The following is an 18128-nucleotide window of genomic DNA, read 5'->3' on the forward strand; positions in this document are numbered from 1 at the left end:
GATTTTGATACAGAAATAGAACTGGCTGTGATTTGTAGTTGCTTAAAGTTTTTTTCTTTGTAAATTGAGGGGGAAGTAGAATGTAATAATATAAAAAGAAGAGAATTCAAGTTTTGATGTGGTGCGATTATACAGGGTAGTAACGGGCGAGTTCCTGAAAGCTGAGAGCTAAGAGAGTGTCACACAAGTTTGCTGAGAAATCAAAAAGAAGAAGGGATACACTAGTAGTAGAAGTAGTAGTAGTAGTAGTAGTAGTAGTAGTAGTAGTAGTAGAAGAAGAAGGTTGATGGTGGGGTAGATGGCATTGTACGGCTTGAGATACGTTTGTTGAAATATAAATTATTTTATATGGGATTGAGAGCATTTTGTTGATGAAAACATGGTTGGAGTTCGTGTTTCACATATCTTACAGGAAGTATAATAAAGTGTGATTGTAGTGTTTGGTAATTGGAAAGACAAGTAAAGGGGACAATGAGCATGTTCGATAATGAGGAGAGGGAGCAAAGGGTGGCGAAGGAGGAGGAAAAAAGGTTTCCAAGAAAGAAAAAAGTCAGAAGAAGAAGTGGGCCCTTGTGCTTGCCTACTTCCTTTAAATGTAAAAAAGGTCAAGTCTTAACCACTCTTTATAAAATTCAATCCACTCTTCTTGAAGATTATTATTCTTGTAACTTGCTTAACGCAACGCGTGATTGTTTAACGATAAAGAAATTTATAGTCAGCGGAGAGAGAGAAGAAGGTTCCTTGCTCATTGGTTAATCTCCACCTCTTGTCCATTAACAAAAGGCGAACAAATTAAAAAGAAAGAAATCCAAAAAAATCCAAAAAGTCATTCCCTCCTCTCCTTCATTCCTCTCTCGGGGCCTTTGCCATTTCCACAAGTCGGAAAGAAAATGGATTCTTATCATCTCTCTCCTCTCTCACTCCTCCACCGGATCAAAGATTCCTTCCATTCAGCAGTTTCCGCCATCCTGGCCAACCTCTTCTCCGCCCTCTTCACCTTCTTCTTCGCTCTAGGTTCCGTCTCCTTCCTATTCTTCTAATATATATATATATATATATATATATATATATTGTTTTATTCATTTTCCAAAGAGAAATTTATTAAACAATGTTAGGAGGAGGAGGAAGAACACATTATACATTCATCGTTATTATTATTTTTTTGGTTGATATTGCAGTGGGGAGTTTGCTAGGAGCGTTGACAGGGGCTTTGATCGGCCAAGAAACAGAGACCGGTTTCATGAGAGGAGCCGTCGTTGGTGCTATTTCTGGTGCTGTCTTCTCCATCGATGTCCTTGAGTCTTCCCTCCTCCTCTGGCAATCCGATGAGTCTGGTATTGCTTGCCTTCTCTACTTGGTAAAAACCTCTTCTTCTTGATCTCCTTCTTTTCATCATTATTCTGATTTTCTCCTCTTCTCAACCTATTTTCATTGTCCTCCACCGCTAGATTGATGTCATTGCTAGCCTTTTGAGTGGGAGGCTTGTTCGCGAGCGTATTGGTCCTGCAATGCTTAGTGCTGTCCAGAGTCAGGTAAATACCTTTGTTTGAATGGATCATTCATCATTCACTCTCTATTTCTCATCATCCTATTTTTTAAAAAATAATAATAATAATAATAACAGATGGGAGCTATGGAGTCACAATTCCAAGACCAAACTGATATCTTCGGAACTGCCGTTTCAAAGGGTCTCACAGGCGATTCTCTCGACAGGATTCCAAAGGTCCTAATTACAGACACCACCTCAGGGGAGGAGATGGTCTCTTGCTCTGTATGCCTTCAGGTTTCTCCTTACTTTCCCAACTAAATAGGAAATGATCATTTTTAACGTACAAGAATTGGCATACATATGCTAATAAGTGGTTGGAAAGATTTAAATTAATTATTTGACTTGTGGTGACGATACAGGACTTTCAGGTGGGAGAGACTGTTAGAAGTTTGCCGCATTGCCATCATATGTTCCACCTACCGTGCATCGACAAGTGGCTTCGGGACCACGCTTCTTGTCCCTTGTGCAGAAGAAATCTTTGAATTCGAACACTCTCATCTTCTTTGTAAATTAAGTATATAAAACCCATACACACTACTAGTTGGTGTTCCTTGATTATTTAGGTTATTACACATCAATCATTGTCACTTGACTCATGATCCTGATTTTTTATGTAATACTCATTCTTAGCTTTGGCTTTGGCTTGATATTCCATTTATAGAAGAAAGTTTTGGGAATAGGTTTCCATAGGCTAGTTCCAAAGGAAGCAGCCGCTTCCTTACTTGCAGTCCCAAGCAATGCTCTACTCTTGGAAACTTAAATAAGAGAGATTAGACATTTTACATTGACAAGTCCGAGCATAAAGAAAAAGAATAATGGGATCCAACAGATTAGTAGCTTATGTTTTACTATAGGAGTGAACCAAAAAGATATATAAAACAGAGGATGCAAAACATATTTTTGGTTGGTTGGTATAACTACAAGTTGGAAGGAACCTGGTTGTAGAGTTTCTAGGGTAAAGGAGCAAGCAATGCCACCACCACGGATAGAAACACATGGGTTTTTGAGAGAAGATGCTCTGCTGAGAAGATTGGTGTTCAGGAAGAGAAAGACCACAGTGATGTCGTCGTGGAAATGCTTTCTGACGCCTCTCTCAACATGCCATGCGGTCCAATCCATGGGTCTTGTCACTGGCTCCCGCAGTCAGTACTTTGTGTTCAATGGTTTCCTGTTGAACTCTGATACACATCTACTATAGATCGGGGGGGGGGCATACGCAAAGAAACCGACCGCTTAGGGTATCCCGATTTTATACAATATTAAAAATTTACATGAAGAATGTGGGCATAAATTTGTATTCGAATGTAGGGCATTACAAAATTTTTTTAAAGTTAGACCGGCCCTAAAATTCACAATATGTTACCCTCCGCTGGTTTCTTTTATCATGTTTGGTACTTTGGTTGATGATTCCACCACGTTAGTCATTGTGTACAAAAGTCAAAACCTGCTCGGCGGTAAGGAGGGTTACCCAAATAAGCGGATAAAATGCTTCATTTGCTTGCCCCTCACACACCTTTCTCAAATCAACTAGAAAGCTCTACAATGACGTACCCATTCTCTCACGCGTCCACGTGTAAAGTGGCCACACTGTCTCGCTGCTTATGCATATGTTCGTCGTTCCTCTAGATTTAGCTTGATCAGTCGACGGTCTGAAAAGAGAAGGAAAAATAAAATAAAAAAGGTAAACTAATCGGCGTTGATGGGCTTCGTGGACCTCTGTTACCGGGAACGCCGCCACAGAAAGCTCAAGCAGTTCCAGGCACTCTTCTCACTCTATAACATACTTTGTGCTTCTTTCTTTTTCTCTTGCAATTTGTTTTAATTACGATATGTAGTAAATTAAGAGTATGTGTTGTGTGTATGTTACCATGTCGAACAAAGAGGGTGGAGATAAAAGTGAAGATGGACTGCGAAGGGTGCGAGAGACGGGTGAGGAAGTCGGTGCAAGGCATGAAAGGAGTTACCAAAGTCACCGTCGATCCTAAACAGAGCAAACTAACGGTCGAGGGATTCGTCCAACCCAACAAAGTGGTGCGACGGGTGATGCATCGGACGGGGAAGAAGGCGGAGTTGTGGCCGTACGTGCCTTACGAGGTGGTGCCACACCCTTACGCACCTGGTGCCTACGACAAGAAGGCCCCTCCTGGCTATGTTCGCAATGCACTCGCCGACCCTCTTGTGGCCCCGCTTGCTCGTGCCAGCTCCTTCGAGGTCAAATACACCTCTGCCTTCAGTGATGACAATCCCAACGCTTGCACCATCATGTGATCATTTACACGACCATCATGTCTTTTTTTTTTTTGTGTGTGTGTAATTTACACTGTTTTAAAGTATCACAAGTCGGTTTAACGGGTATATATGTGTGTCAATAAACCAATTCCACTGAAATTAATAGGCAGAAACAAAAGAAGAAAGAGGTGTATTAACAGGAGAAAGAAGAAAGAAAGGAGATACGCCATGAATAGACTGATTGAGCCAAGCCGTTTACCTAAACAGAGTATAGCAGAGCTAATGCAATTTTCTCTTCTTAAACCGGTTTACTCCGGTTAACCGATTGAATCTCATCATGATGAGAGATGAAACTATATAAAAACATTACACAATTTCCACTCTTAAGAGAGATTCTCCAAATGAAATCTGACTTTGTGGGAAATATTGAAAACCAAGTCTATGAATCAAAAGAAACAAATTTTATGTAGATTAGGATAATTTGTTTGTGAACATTTTGGACCTGAAGACCCGAACCGGAGCCGACCCAAAAATACCCGACCCGAAACCGGACCGAAAATTTACAAGTACCTTTTGGATCTAAATTTTTTTTACCCGAAAGAACCGGAACCGAAAAGGAACCGATCCGAATAGATCTGGACCCGAAAAGAACCGACACAAATAGACCCGACCCGATAAGAACCGATTTGTACCCGACTTAAAAACATGTATATCTAAAACTATGATGTTTTTGTGTTCTATTTTATATATATTATTTTATGATTTAGTTGAAATATCTTTTGTGAACAACATTTGTTATTATTTTTTAACATTTTTTAAGTAATATAAAGCTATAAAATGTAAAATTTAGAGTTTTAAAAAGTTTTATTTTAATTATTAATAGTTTCATTTAAGTTTTTTTGTAAAATTTTAGATATATATGACAAATATTCGATTAAAGTTGATGGAATTGGGTATACCATGTCCTTTTCAGATCCTAAATACCTGAACCCGACCCGGATCCGATATGGACCCGAAAAATTACGGGTATTTTATAGGTATTTTAACTATATACCCGAACCGACCTAGACCCGAGAAGAACCGACCCGAATCCGAACCGAAAATTTCTAAGTATTTATTGGGTCTAAATATTTAGGACCCGAAAAGACCCGGACCCGAAAAGAAGCGGCCCGAACCCGACCCGAAGATCCGAACGCCCAGGCCTAAAAGAAACAATTTATTTTTTTCTCACTGATCTTACAACTTTTATATGTTTTTATGTCTTTAGCAAATTAGAAAAGGAAAGAAGCCATAACCAAATCTATAGTTAGTTCAATTAGATAAGTCTTGAGGGTGCATGTAAATAATCCAACTAAAGAAGATAAAACCCTACTCCGATATGTATATACGACCGTCTTTTTAATACCAAAGTAAACTAGGAAACGAGTAATTAGGCTATATATAAACAACTTAGATAGATCGACTCTCACAAATCATAACATTAATCTACAACAAGCTTAATTTTTCGAACATCAAGAAACAAGAAAACCATAAAGCCCGGATCAAGTTTCTCTTCGACAATGGCGAATACTTGTAGAATGAGCTTTATCTGCATCATGGTCGTCTTGCTCTTCACTAATCACTTGGCTCTTTCTTCTTCTGCACGGCTCCGATTTATAGAAGGTCAAGATCTTGTTCACGGGAAGCAAAACAATCTCTTGAAGCTTGATGAGATTGAGAAAACTGATAGGGCACGTCTCGATTACTTGTTTGGCGTGATTGATAAGGCCGAGACCAATCGCATTGAGGAGGTTGATTGTCGCTCGCCTCTGTGTTGCTCCAAGCCTCTATATGTTCAAAGGTATTATAAGGCACGTGCTCGTAATCTATGATGAGTTTGCTTGTACGAGGAATATGAAAGAGAACAATACATCTTCATTGGTGGACATGAAGTAACTGAATCAATAATAGCATAGGAATTTGGAAGTTTATTGTCTTTTTGTTTAGTTTTTTTTTTGTTTTCGTTTCTTGTTCAATAAGTCAGGGTTTAGGGTTTCACACACTGGATAGAGTTTCATTGAAATTTGATGAATAATATGAGAATTACTTGACATCTGTGTTACGTGTTATGCACTTAAACAAAATTATATTTGTTACTTTTATGAAAAGATTGTATTTCGATTGAGTACAGCGAAATTTATCCTAGAATATCCAATGAAACATATTAAGGATATAATAACATATTTCATGGTATACATGATGCAATTTATTCCATAATCCTTCTGATTTGTTTGAGACCTTTTAAAACAAGAGACATGTCGAAAGTTTGATATCAAACATCTCCATTAATCATAGGACTTAGAACCACAGAGGCAGTCTACTGACCTTCAAGGTAAGTGCCAAGTGGCATTCCATGTTTTATATTTATTCCATTTTTTAATTTAAGTCGTTTAAAAATTGTGCACATAGATTAAAAAATCATTAATTTTTTATATTTTCTAAACAAAACTTCATTAATTATTTAATTAACCACAAATCAACCAATAATAAAATAGAATGTATATTATCATTGGTCATATAACATTAAGTGTTAATAAATTTTATATAGAAAACCGAAAACGTCATATAATTTAGAACATAATTTTTTTTCTAAAACGACTTATATTAAAAAACGGACGGAGTACTTAAAATGTAGAGACAATTTGCTAGATATACCACTAATGAGAGAAAATTAGCAATCTACCTCACGCGCTATTAAACTCCATTTTCCTGTTCATATTTGTTTATCTCATTCCGATTTTGCCCTTGACTAATACATGTTGCCTATTAAATTAATTAATTATATATTCATAGAATAATGTTTCTAGGATTATAGGTTACTGTTAGAACATGTATGTTTGTACTTTCTTCTTAGCCACATGTTTATGTTGGTCTGCACGCCCATTTGCACAAGAAAAATTCACACCATCTGTACAAATATCAAATTGTTACTGTGTACGGTGAGAAGTAGAAAATATTAAAGTTTCACTTGTGTATATAATAACGTAGCTACTGTGAATAGCTTTTTCTCTGTCCCATAAAAAATTGGTGTTCATTTATTCACGTTTTTCAATATATAAATCCAGCAAGATATTTTCAAAAATATCAAATATAGTAGTTGCCTTTAACGGTTACTAATTGGTCTAAACATCTAATAACTGAATTAGTGTTTATAAAAAAACATATGTCCTTCCTACATTAGAAAGAATCACTTAATGGTAAATGAATCATTAGTAAGGTTGAGGGTTAATAAGATACATAGCAGTTAATAAATAGAAGGTTAGTAATAATAATGCATGTAACAATTACGATTTGAGTCGGTGTGATCTGAAGTTCAATCCTAGGTTTCTTTTAGAAAAATAGATTTGCAGCTATTATGTTTCTCCTTCACTCATTTTGTTAGGTAATTGTTTAAGGTGCACCCGAAAATGTAAAAGAAATCCGAGAGAAATCTGTTTGTAACAAGCTTGATCTCTCATTGGTTAATGGTGACTATCCGCAAGATATGGTTGCTTGTTACCTATTCCAGAGGAGAGATAACTATAATGTTATCCAAGCTTCAAGTGGAACCTTAGTTGCTAAGACAATACTTTACGGGGTAACAATAATCTTAACCATGTGACTTCGGGACGTGTAAATATATGTATATTCATTGTTAGCTGCTGCAACGCAACTTTACCATGCTAATGTAAAAAATTGACATATAAATTTGAGAGAGTATAGATTTCAGATTAAGGATTATTGAAACTTGTGAATATTTGTAAGATATTTGTTACAAGTTAACAATTCTGATGCATATATAAAAGTGTCTATAGCAGTTACGAGTACTAATAAAATACGTTAAATTTTGAAAACCGGCTGGCTCTCTCTTTCATTCTTCTCTTTGGCCTCTTTTGATTTCCGCTTCTTCTCTGCTCTCATACGGGCCTGAACAGCTGCACTGAGGCCTCCAACAAACATTGTTTTTTGAATATGTGCCTTCATGTATTAGTCAGACAAGTTTGACAACAGTATCATCCTCAACTTTGTCATCCAAAATCAGGTCATCTGGAGAGTGTGTTGTATCCTCAATCATGGATATCATCTCAGTATGCGAACACAAACAATCAAATCAATTCATACTTTTTAAAATAGTGGTTACAAGCAGAATAATGCAGCAAAATTCATTGCATTTGGTGACTACTACACAAGATAATTATTAGCCGTAATTACTTATTGTATCAGTTACCATTCATAATAGCTTTCATTTGTTAGCCTTTAACACGACAACATGGAGCAAATTAAATAACTAGCGACAATAACGGTTTATTATTTATGCTACAGCTATTTTCTGTTACGTTCTTCCATTTAGAAACTTCACCTAACACAATATTTAGGGGTAACTATATACAATAGGTGATACATCATCTAGTAACTCTGACGTTCTAAGGGTATCGGCTAATGTAACATAAAGACTAACATCAGAAGTAGTTAACCAATTTTGAACATTGATGCTGGTAAGATCTTTATTTACATTTTCCAAAAATATTAGTCGTTATTATACAGTTACTAGCCTTAACTTCTTCATCCAAGGCTTTAAATGTGTGTTGGGTTTATGCAATATCAAACTACTTGTAGAAGTGGGGTTGGTTTAGAAACATCTGGCTCTTCTTCGTCAGCTTGCAAATCGTTGCAATCAGACTCTGACTCGGAGTCTTGAGTTAATCAACACGACCGGTTCAACCTATGGAACACAAGTTGAGTCTCCTCTGGATCTAAAGCTTCAAGTATGGTTTCGATTCTCTTCGGTTTGTGGTACGTATTAACCGTCTCACCGTTGGGTTCTTCACCAGCAGCAAACATGAGCTTTGGTAGTCAAAGATTTTCCATGTCTACACTCTAAGACCCAATTTTTGTTTCACTGTAAAATGAGAGAACAATAAAGACGAATAAATTGAGATTGAAGAGTTTGTAGAAAAATAACAAAAAAAAAGATGGTGACTTTTAACCGGAGAGACCTGTTAAATGTAATTCATGTCTTTTCATTTTCCCTGGATATAATTATGAGTACTTGTGAGGTCCAACGCATGTCGTGTAGAATAGGGTCTTAGGGTATAGGTTCTGATAGAAAATCTTCAAGTACGTGATATGGAAGTTGAGGTGGTATAGGGGTGTTTCGGTATTAAAAAAAAAAGTAACAGTGTCGGGGGTATTCTGCAAATTTCTCCGATTGTGGTGTATATAGCGCTTAAATTCTCTAAAATGTAAATGCCGCTGCAGCACCTCCGGAATCTCTCGTAACAATCCCCGAGGCCAAGATTGACTTTGTACCTTATTCCCAATCTTGATGATAATCTAGAAGATGACGACATTGGCCTACATGGCCTGCCTATGTGGGCTCAAAGAGTAACGTTTACGACTTTACGTTTACATATTGTTTCTCTTTAGGTGTTTTCTGTATTAACTATCAAATTGGAGAGTCTTCAGTCACCTTCACCGTGTAATAACTCCACCTTTTAGTTTTATGGAAATGGCCCTAAATGAATTCGTAATATTCCGTCTTTAATCTAGCTGTTTTGGAGTCCACCTTCCTCCTCATGGCCAATTACTGTATTAGTTATCATAATTTATTCCAATTGAGTATAAACCATGATTACCTTAATCACTAATCATTTTTCTAAACTCTTATATTCGAATCTTTCGTTGAATTGTTTAGTAGACTTTTAGTATATTAATAGTCTTATCATGTCATTATTAGCCGAAACAAAAAAAATATCATTACAATAATCACCATATTATTATGAAATTATCGACAAGTCACGCCGTGTTAATGTAAACTAATAAACGGAAGAGTCTGTTGAAACTCTTGTGTTCTCATTTATCTTCACCCAAAAGTCAACAGTCAAACTCCAAAAGTCTCCTCCGGCCAAACTCTCCGCTTCGTCCTTTTAAACCACAAATCCAGATGAGACGACACACACTGACAACTCTCCGGCAACTAACAAACAAAAATGGAAACTTCCCGTTTTACCCTTCCCCTTCTTCTCATCGCCACCTCCTTCCTCCTCTCCCTCTCCGCCGAAATGACCGGAAACTTCAAATGCGGCTCTCCCGGCGACTCAAACACCACGTGTCGCTCTCTCGTCGGCTACTCAACCAAGAACGCCACAACGTACGCCAGCATCCGAAGCCTCTTCGCCGTGGATAGCCTCCGCTCGATCCTCGAAGCCAACAATCTCCCACTCACCACCACAGGCGCTCAGCGCGTGAACCCGAACCAGGTCGTGCGCGTCCCGATCCCTTGCACTTGCTCAAACGGAACCGGCGTCTCGACAGATGTTCCGGTTTACACCGTCAAGCAAGGGGACACGCTCTCCGCCATCGCTTCCGAGCTGTTCGGAGGGTTGGTTCGTTTCCAGAGGATCAGCGAGATGAACAAGATCCCCAACGCGAACGAAATCGCTATTGGTCAAAGGGTGTGGATCCCTTTGCCTTGTAGCTGCGATAGAGTGGACGGTCGAGATGTTGTCCACTATGCACACGTGGTTAAGTCCGGAAGCTCCCTCGGCGCGATCGCAGCTCAGTTTGGAACTGACAACAGGACGCTGGCTACGCTCAATGGGATCTCCGGCGATGCTGAGCTCCTCGCTGATATCCCTCTCGACGTCCCTCTCAGAGGTACAAGACCAGTTTCATTTGACTATCTAGATGGATAAATCTAATTGGGTTTGAATTTGAAAAGTCTGTTACTTTAGCTGTTTCATTGAACGAAACTAGTTGGGTTCGATGTATTAGTACTAATTGATTATTGGGTTTCTGAGTTTGGTAAGAAAGTTAAAAAAAAAAAAATTAACTTTTTAAGTCAACGTTCCTCTCAGAGTTACAACAAAGTTGAAATGTCTGTGACTGGCAGTTTCATTTGACTATCCAAATAGACAAATCTAATGTGGTTTGAATTTGAAAAGTCTATGACTTTACCTGTTTCATTGGACAAATCTAGTTGGGTTCGACGTTTCAGTACTAATTGGTTATTGGGTTTTCTGAGTTTTGTAAGAAAGTTGTGGACTTTTTAACTTTTATTGCAGCCTGTAGCTCTTATGTAAGGAACAACTCGTTGGATGCTTCTTCTATGCTTTTGCCTAACGGATCATACTCCATCACTGCAAACGATTGCATCAGCTGCTCTTGTGATGCGTCAAAAAATTGGACGTGAGTGATTCCTAATCTTGGATTTTTGTTTGTTTTTAATATTACAAGATTGGTTTTTGATGGATTCTAATGGTTTTGGGGTTTTGTGTGTTTGTAATCAGTCTAAGCTGTGAAGCCTCTCAGCTTAGGCCTACGACCTGGCCAACTTGCCCGCCTACACGATGCCCAGGAGGAGAGAGTTTGTTTCTAGGTAACACGACTAGTACCTCTTGCGGACCTCGTTCTTGCGCCTATGCTGGTTACTCAAACCAGACAATCCTCACAACCCTTTCTCCAGATCCATGTTCAGGTTTGTTTGATTAAAGTTCTTACACATTTTTTATTGTGAAGTGGTGATTATTGAGTTGATAATCTGGTTGCATTCTGATGACCAGGTTCTGATGGTTCTACACCTTCCGGTAACTATGCTTCGACGTTCAGCCCAAGCTTCAGTTTCATGGTGGTGTTGATTCAGTGTGCTCTCTTCCGTGTATGCCTTCTCTAGTTATGTAATGGTTTTGTGTTTGTGAGTGCGAATCTAAAGTACAGTTCGTGATTGAAATAAGAACATTGTTCCACAAGAAGCATGGCTTTTGTGTTTGTATCTATGTATTATATTTAAAATAATTCAACTTTTGACAAAGATTTGGTGCCAAACCTAGAAAAACAGTAAACACTTGTAGAAGCTATAAAGAGACACAAAGTTTAACATCCCTCACAAAGTTTTGAATACCAATAAAGGTGAAGTAGACTGCTCTGATATCCTTTATACTTGAATGGTAGTGTGAACTTTTATGGTAAAGGTTGAAGCGAGAAAAAAAAAAGAAGAAGATGGAGAGAACTGTGGATTCAGATGACAGGTACAGGTCAGAAGAAACTGAAATTGGAAAGAACCTAGCAAAACCGAAAACTAAGAGCGATTAAACAAGAAAGAAAACTGTTGTTGTGAGTTCAGTTCTCCACTTCTCCTAGTGGCAGCCTTCTGATATATAAATACTTCTACAATAATTAATTTAACATAGAGTAGGAATGGACTAGCAGCAGTAACTTTATCCACTGTACTCCTGCTCTATGCAGTACTGTTTGTAAGTTTACAATCAGATACTTAGTCCAGTGCTCATTGAGTGGCATACTTTCTTGATCATTGTCTCCATGCTCTAAGCAGTAGTATATGAGGTTGGCCTTACTATAGTTGCTATTAAGTAACTAAAATCTCTTATGAAGGTTATCCCTGTAACAAAAGTATCTGACACTGCTAATGTTCAGGAATTCCAATCTATTTACAAAAACCTTCATGTTTGGTGGAACTGTATTTCAGAGTTGGACCTTCATATTTTGTCTTTACAGCTGAGCCATTAGAAGCAGACAAGAAGATATGTTTGGAGACAGATACGCTGTGAGAGAGACGTTTGCAAGGGTAGTAAAAGACGTTCGGTGTGTGCACTGAAGTAATATAATTAATGGCATGTTCGTTTCCGGAACGCCATGTGTTAACGACGGCGATCAAAAAATGTAAAGAAATCTTAATGATAGCTCATGCAATCATTAGACGCTAGCCGACACATGTTTGAGACGCAGCGTCGGCGTCAGCCGCTAATATTTACAGCGTCGATGAAAATACGGACACGATCACTAGCGATAGTCGCCGGTGGCAACTTACTACCGACGCTGCGATTAAATTTCTCCATTAGAACTGTTCGTTTCCGGAACGCGGTGTGTTAACGACGGCGATAAAAAAAATGTAAAGGAATCTTAATGACAGCTCATGCAATCATTAGACGCTAGTGACACATGTTTGAGACGCAGCATCGGCGTCAGCCGCTAATATTTACAGCGTCGATGAAAACACGGACACGATCACTAGCGATAGTCGCCGGCGGCAACTTACTACCGATGCTGCGATTAAAAATTTCTCCATCTTGTTTGTTAATTATAACCGCTTGACGCTACGTCCGCGTCAACGTAAAGAACATGGCTATCTTGTTTGTTAATTATAGCCGCTCCACGCTGCGTCCGCGTCAACGTAAAGAACATGGCTATTGACATCAGTTGGTGAACACAATTGGCTAGACCAAGCTGGTGGAGAAAAGAGCCGCACCTTTCATTACCGAATTTGAAGTCAACACAACCTACATAATTGGAAAAATATGTAAGCTACTACTATTATTGTGCTTTTTGTCCGCACAGTTTCTAACAATAGGAGTTTGAATGGGTACAAAGCGACAATGTTTGTTGAAACATAGACATACATATTGTTCTTCATGGTTAACAAAGATCAGTTAAAGTGTATAAGATCATATTCAATATAGTGAAATGGATATTCTACATTCCTGGCACATTCCCTGAAATCAGACATTTTCCAAAACTATACAAGTGAACACACACATATATATAATACTGCAATTCAGTTTATGTAGTTGCAAAGCTTAAAAACAAAGATACCAAAAATACTTGCCTATATACAAAAAAATCTGTCCGGACCATGCAGAAGACCAGTTACTATTGCCACTTGCAAAAATGGTCTTCAAGGTATGTTTTACCCACAATTAGAGGCTAAAATAGTAAGTGCCATCTTTAATTCAGCAGAATATTTCTGGTGCTTTGAGTGGGTTTATCAGGATGCACCAGTGCTACCAAAAGAACCTCCCAGTTTGACTTGAAAAGCGCCGTGCAGACTTATCTTAATTGTTTGGCTCTGTGATGATCTATGTATGTCGATACATTCCTCTAGATCCCCTTCACATTTCAGAAGAACCAACTCCTTATCATCGTCCAAGTACTTGAGATCAAACCAGGAAACGTTATCTATGCTGAAACGCCTAGCAATCTCTTGCTCCAGCTCTCTGTAGCCCCAGCTCGGAGGCAAAGTAAACCGTATTATGGCCTCACCAAACGTTGCTTTCACTTTAATGCCCCCTCCGGCTCTTAAGCTCTTGTTGCTACTACTGCCTGCTAAATTTTCAAGAAGAGGAGGCTCCTTGATTATTTTATGCGGTTCGGCCTCGCTGTGAGCTTTCTTTAATACAGCATCAGCATCCTCAGCAACCTGCAGAGTGTTTGCAGTGTTGGTGCTTGAACCAGAGCAAGAAGATGATGGTGACCTTGGTGCTGGTTTATCCTCTGCCAAATGTTGTAACTGTTCCTTACTTTTCAAGAAAGGGCCATTACTGGACATAGTTGGGGAGTTCAACGCTGGGAAGCTTGAATAGAATGAATCGAGTGGGAGAGATCCCTGTGCACCTTGAACTGAGTCCATAACGACTTGCAGTTTCTTCAACGAATGCCCAACCTTCTTGATTTTCCGGGAGGGCCATCTCGTTATTCCGTGGTGCCTGCATATCCTTTTCAAGGTAGTTGGACAAACTGCAACATAAGAACAAAACTCTATCACATCACTGTCCAAGTGACAGCTGAGACGAAACTAATATTACATGATGTGGTTTCGGGGCTGAGGGAGGGAACCTCCTGGTATTCAGAAAACAAAAAAAAGGAAAAAGCAATAACTATGTTTGTAGAAGTGTGCAGCAATTTCTTACCACCAATGCTCTTGGCTGCATCCTTGAGGCTTCCTGCAAAGTATTGTTGAAGAACCTCCAAGCCAATGATCTTCTCATTTTTGGATCTTCTCTTGTCCCCTGGTCTTCTACTCCCTAACATACTCCCACCACCAGTCGAAGCTGGTTCGGTACTTGGACCTGCCTCGACTCTGAGTCCTCCTGGCTCAGCTCCTGAAGGAACATTATTGGGGACTGAATCAAGCTGACTGTTATCCAATCCAGATGAGAGCTTGGATTCATCCTTTTTATCTTTACCCTTCTCGTTAGCCTTTATCATTGTGGAGTCTTGCATATGAACTTCTCTCAAAGACTCTTCGGTTTCTGCTCCATTTGCTGGGCTCTCTGAGAGTACCATGTCCTCTACATCAGGCAATACGACTTCCAACTCTAAATCTTTGTCAATGACAAGATTTGAACTCCTGAAATCCTGCTGCAGAGTCACAGACAATGACTTAAGCATCACCTGTTTCGCTTCAGTGTCAATGCAGGCTTTTGGAAAGAAGAACTCCAACACAAACTCGACCAAACCATTGCTTTTGCTCTTTAACGGGACTGCTAAAGCAGCGTGTAGTCCAGACACTTTAGCATGGTGCGCAAGCGCGTAGTTGGTCTTACTAAATATGGTCACTTCAGGCACAAAAAACAGTTTGGTCTCCTTGAACGCTTTCCCAACCATGCCTTCCCCTTGGAGAAGATGGTATTCAGAACATGCCTCCAGAAAACATTTGCTTTGTTCATCCAGGACAAAGCAAGCAGAATCGATTGTCGAAACGCACTGAGAGAAGTTCTCATCAGAGTGCCGGGATCCACCTTTCCCCTGCCGATCACATGGGGCCCATGACAAAGCTAGAGGCAGATCATATGATCTGCAGACTGTGGCCAAGAAATCTGATATCTCAGGCAACGCAACATAGTAGAAATCATTATAGACCTGCAGAAACTGAAACATGGGTGTATGACCTTAGCAATGCATATCATTGTTTCCAGGACATGTGAATGAAGTAAGAGTAAAGTTAATGCACCTCAGTGCTTGGAGTTTTCAAATTACTTGAACTCCTTAGATCAACAGCCTGAAAAAACATAGAAACATCTTTAAGATATTGTGATACACTAACGAAACTTCTTACTCTTGTCACATATAAACTAACATGGATACAAAAAGATAGAGGAAAGCAATCTCAGTCCAAACATATGCAGAAGAGAACAGAAGTGTAACACCCGACTTTTCTTATTTAAACTCAATCTCTGAATCTTATTAATACTCAAAAGTCTTTCCAATCCTGAAATACTTTAAAAATCATTTAAAACCGAGTCCCTTTAACCGCTATCCCAGGTCAGGACCGGGACAGAACCCTTCCGCTCTGATACCAAAATTCTGATACCAAAATGTAACACCCATATTTTCTTATTTAATCTCAATAACTCAATCTCTAGAATCTCCATTTATTAATACTCAAAAGTCGTACTCCCCCTCCGTATCACTTAAGTGATTTTTAAGGTCTTTGCAATTGGATTAAGAAAATGCAAACTTCTATACAATTTATCTTGGTTACATAAAAATATCAAAATTAATTCAACCAGTAAGAAAAAATTCAGTATTTTGCAATTGGTCACAAAGTTTAAATAATATTATTCTATCTAGAAAAATGAGAACATCAATTATTTTGAAACAAAATTTTTTTCTCTAAACACCACTTAAAGTGATACGGAGGGAGTATTTAAAACCATAAATACTTTGAAACTCATTTAAAACCGAGTCCCCTTAACCGACATCCCAAAGATTCTACTATTGGACTATAAAGAGCACAAACAGGAGGCCCTCCACTGATATAGACATTCAAGCTAAGGTCTTAATGGTGGTATTTGTCTAAACATGTGTAGTAAGACTTGCGGATCTACAGAGTATTTTTGTTTCCAGATGTAGAGGTAAAACCAAGAGAGAAAGAGAAAAACCTCAAGAGCTTTACAGATATTCTCAAGTTCTGGCCGGTAATTCATCTTCTGAGTCGTTGTGATGATCTCAACAACACCCAAACAAGTCCCACTACCTCTTTCAAACACAGGGACAGCAAGCGACCCGCGGACATCACACTTTTGAGCTTCTTTGATGCGCGGATACTCTTCACTTCTAAAGAAACGTACATCAGGAGTCCACTCAGGCAATTTCTGCAGGAAAACACGACCGGGGAGACCTACTTCTGTCGAGCCCTCATCAGCAGGGAAGTTATAAGTCTCTGAAACATGTCTGTATTTCGCAAGGCTGGAGTATTTTTGGTTGAATAAATGTGGCTGAGCCAAAGTGGTTAAGAAGTTCTTCCCTTCCTGCTGAAATGGCACCCATATCTGCACAAGGAAGTCCTTATCCGGCACAGCCTCGTCGAGACCGCTTATAGCTCGTAAGAGTCTCTCCTTCACAGAGGAAGAAGGGCCTTCACTTCCTCTTGGAGCAATCCACCAACGCCTTGCCACCTCAGCTTCCTCTAGTAGAAGCTTTTCCGCTTCCTCGGAACTTGTTGCAGCCTGGTTAAGAGGTTCTTGATTCGCCGTTCTCTCTGTTTCTTCGTTGGAAACGTTTTCTTGAAATGAGTTCTCAGCAAAGTAGAGGAAAGGGGTGTTGTCATTCATGGCGTTAGAAGCTGAAGCGGTTTCTTCTGACTGTTTTAAATCTGTTGTCTCTAGCCAACATCCATCAAAAAAGAGCTCATCCAAATCCAAATCCATGGGCATCTCAGGGAATGCACCAAAGCTAGAATTAGGTGAAAACCCACCATTTCCTTCTCCTCCATCACTGCCACCATCATCTTCCATTTCTGAAGATTTTTTTTTTTTTTTAACTCTTTCTAATATAGCATCCAACAGATCCTACCAAACCTTCAAGTTCTCAAAGACTTGTATAAGCTACAGATCCTACCAAACCAATGCTCCTCTACTTGGAAGGCTAAAGCAGAATCTGAAAAAAGATGCAGAAACATCATCAAAACCCCATTCAAGAACAAGAGAAGAATAAATAACAATGTTTTGTCAACTTTCAAAGATGCTACAAAGATTATATATAAGCAGCTTCACTTTCAATGGAGAGTTGACTTAAATGATGGTATCAATCAAAATAAACTTCAAGCACAAGATTATATCCCCTATGCACATGGAAACTCTCCAAGAGGACAATCACTGAAGCTCTTTATCAGTAAATCAAAGGAAAAGAAAAAAATCTGCTGAGGAAAGCAGTAGACCCAATTCTAATTGAAAACCCATAAAAGAAGATTAATCAAAGAGATCTGGTAAAAGTTTCAGCAAAAGTTACCAACTTTATCACCAAAGCTTCTGCTCTTTTGTTGAATGTTTTTTTTTCTAATGCTCTTCTTCTTCTTCTGGACAAAATTGATTGATATGGGCTTGAAGATTTTTTACCGAGAAGTGGACCCGTGACAAGAGCATCCACTACTCTAATCACACGTATACAGCTTTGTCTATATCTGAACTAAAAGAAAGACGCAGCGTATTGGTTTATCACAGACAAATCAAACTTGATCTGCTCTTATGTTGAATGCTGTTTTCTTCCTTAGAAAGAGAGAGAAACGAAAAAAAAAAAGATTTTGTTTGGAGCTGAG

The 18128-nt window shown here is 38.9% G+C and overlaps 4 protein-coding genes across 5 annotated transcripts; 3 read left to right on the forward strand and 1 right to left on the reverse strand.

Annotated features, from left to right (window-relative positions):
- Positions 1-785: 785 nt before the first annotated feature.
- LOC106333117 (NEP1-interacting protein-like 1) lies at positions 786-2182 on the forward strand. Its single transcript, XM_013771596.1, has 5 exons — positions 786-1014; positions 1179-1357; positions 1449-1532; positions 1625-1783; positions 1909-2182. The coding sequence occupies exons 1-5, from the start codon at positions 891-893 to the stop codon at positions 2029-2031; spliced, it is 669 nt and encodes a 222-aa protein (XP_013627050.1). The 5' UTR covers positions 786-890; the 3' UTR covers positions 2032-2182.
- A 904-nt stretch (positions 2183-3086) lies between these two features.
- LOC106333315 (heavy metal-associated isoprenylated plant protein 26) lies at positions 3087-3908 on the forward strand. Its single transcript, XM_013771781.1, has 2 exons — positions 3087-3308; positions 3431-3908. Exons 1-2 carry the CDS (start codon positions 3249-3251, stop codon positions 3815-3817), a joined length of 447 nt encoding a protein of 148 aa, XP_013627235.1. The 5' UTR covers positions 3087-3248; the 3' UTR covers positions 3818-3908.
- Positions 3909-9615: 5707 nt separating this feature from the next.
- On the forward strand, positions 9616-11630 carry LOC106329088 (lysM domain-containing GPI-anchored protein 2-like). Its single transcript, XM_013767678.1, has 4 exons — positions 9616-10453; positions 10861-10984; positions 11086-11273; positions 11359-11630. Exons 1-4 carry the CDS (start codon positions 9787-9789, stop codon positions 11466-11468), a joined length of 1089 nt encoding a protein of 362 aa, XP_013623132.1. The 5' UTR covers positions 9616-9786; the 3' UTR covers positions 11469-11630.
- A 1639-nt stretch (positions 11631-13269) lies between these two features.
- Positions 13270-18128, reverse strand: LOC106335324 (protein NLP1-like). 2 transcript variants are annotated; one of them, XM_013773822.1, is made up of 5 exons: positions 17826-18128; positions 16474-17470; positions 15543-15590; positions 14500-15460; positions 13270-14326 (listed from the first exon to the last, which is right to left on the reverse strand). In XM_013773822.1, the coding sequence occupies exons 2-5, from the start codon at positions 17326-17328 to the stop codon at positions 13578-13580; spliced, it is 2613 nt and encodes an 870-aa protein (XP_013629276.1). In that variant the 5' UTR covers positions 17329-17470; positions 17826-18128; the 3' UTR covers positions 13270-13577. The 2 variants fall into 2 exon arrangements, with proteins under 2 accessions (XP_013629276.1, XP_013629275.1); XM_013773821.1 differs by having other exon boundaries at positions 17822-18128.

This window comes from Brassica oleracea, chromosome C3, assembly GCF_000695525.1.
Source record: "Brassica oleracea var. oleracea cultivar TO1000 chromosome C3, BOL, whole genome shotgun sequence".
NCBI classification, from domain to species: Eukaryota; Viridiplantae; Streptophyta; class Magnoliopsida; order Brassicales; family Brassicaceae; genus Brassica; species Brassica oleracea.

What these genes read in the sequence shown, in the direction of transcription:
- LOC106333117 (XM_013771596.1), top strand. Translation starts at nt 891, where the DNA reads ATGGATTCTTATCATCTCTCTCCTCTCTCACTCCTCCACCGGATCAAA. An exon ending in TTGCTTGCCTTCTCTACTTG is followed by an intron (nt 1,358 to 1,448) that starts GTAAAAACCTCT and finishes CTCCACCGCTAG; the next exon opens with ATTGATGTCATTGCTAGCCT. An exon ending in CTTGCTCTGTATGCCTTCAG is followed by an intron (nt 1,784 to 1,908) that starts GTTTCTCCTTAC and finishes GTGACGATACAG; the next exon opens with GACTTTCAGGTGGGAGAGAC.
- LOC106333315 (XM_013771781.1), top strand. Translation starts at nt 3,249, where the DNA reads ATGGGCTTCGTGGACCTCTGTTACCGGGAACGCCGCCACAGAAAGCTC. An exon ending in GAAAGCTCAAGCAGTTCCAG is followed by an intron (nt 3,309 to 3,430) that starts GCACTCTTCTCA and finishes TGTCGAACAAAG; the next exon opens with AGGGTGGAGATAAAAGTGAA.
- LOC106329088 (XM_013767678.1), top strand. Translation starts at nt 9,787, where the DNA reads ATGGAAACTTCCCGTTTTACCCTTCCCCTTCTTCTCATCGCCACCTCC. An exon ending in TCTCGACGTCCCTCTCAGAG is followed by an intron (nt 10,454 to 10,860) that starts GTACAAGACCAG and finishes CTTTTATTGCAG; the next exon opens with CCTGTAGCTCTTATGTAAGG. An exon ending in TTCTCCAGATCCATGTTCAG is followed by an intron (nt 11,274 to 11,358) that starts GTTTGTTTGATT and finishes TCTGATGACCAG; the next exon opens with GTTCTGATGGTTCTACACCT.
- LOC106335324 (XM_013773822.1), bottom strand. Translation starts at nt 17,328, where the DNA reads ATGGAAGATGATGGTGGCAGTGATGGAGGAGAAGGAAATGGTGGGTTT. An exon ending in TGAAAACTCCAAGCACTGAG is followed by an intron (nt 15,461 to 15,542) that starts GTGCATTAACTT and finishes CCCATGTTTCAG; the next exon opens with TTTCTGCAGGTCTATAATGA. An exon ending in TGCAGCCAAGAGCATTGGTG is followed by an intron (nt 14,327 to 14,499) that starts GTAAGAAATTGC and finishes CTTATGTTGCAG; the next exon opens with TTTGTCCAACTACCTTGAAA.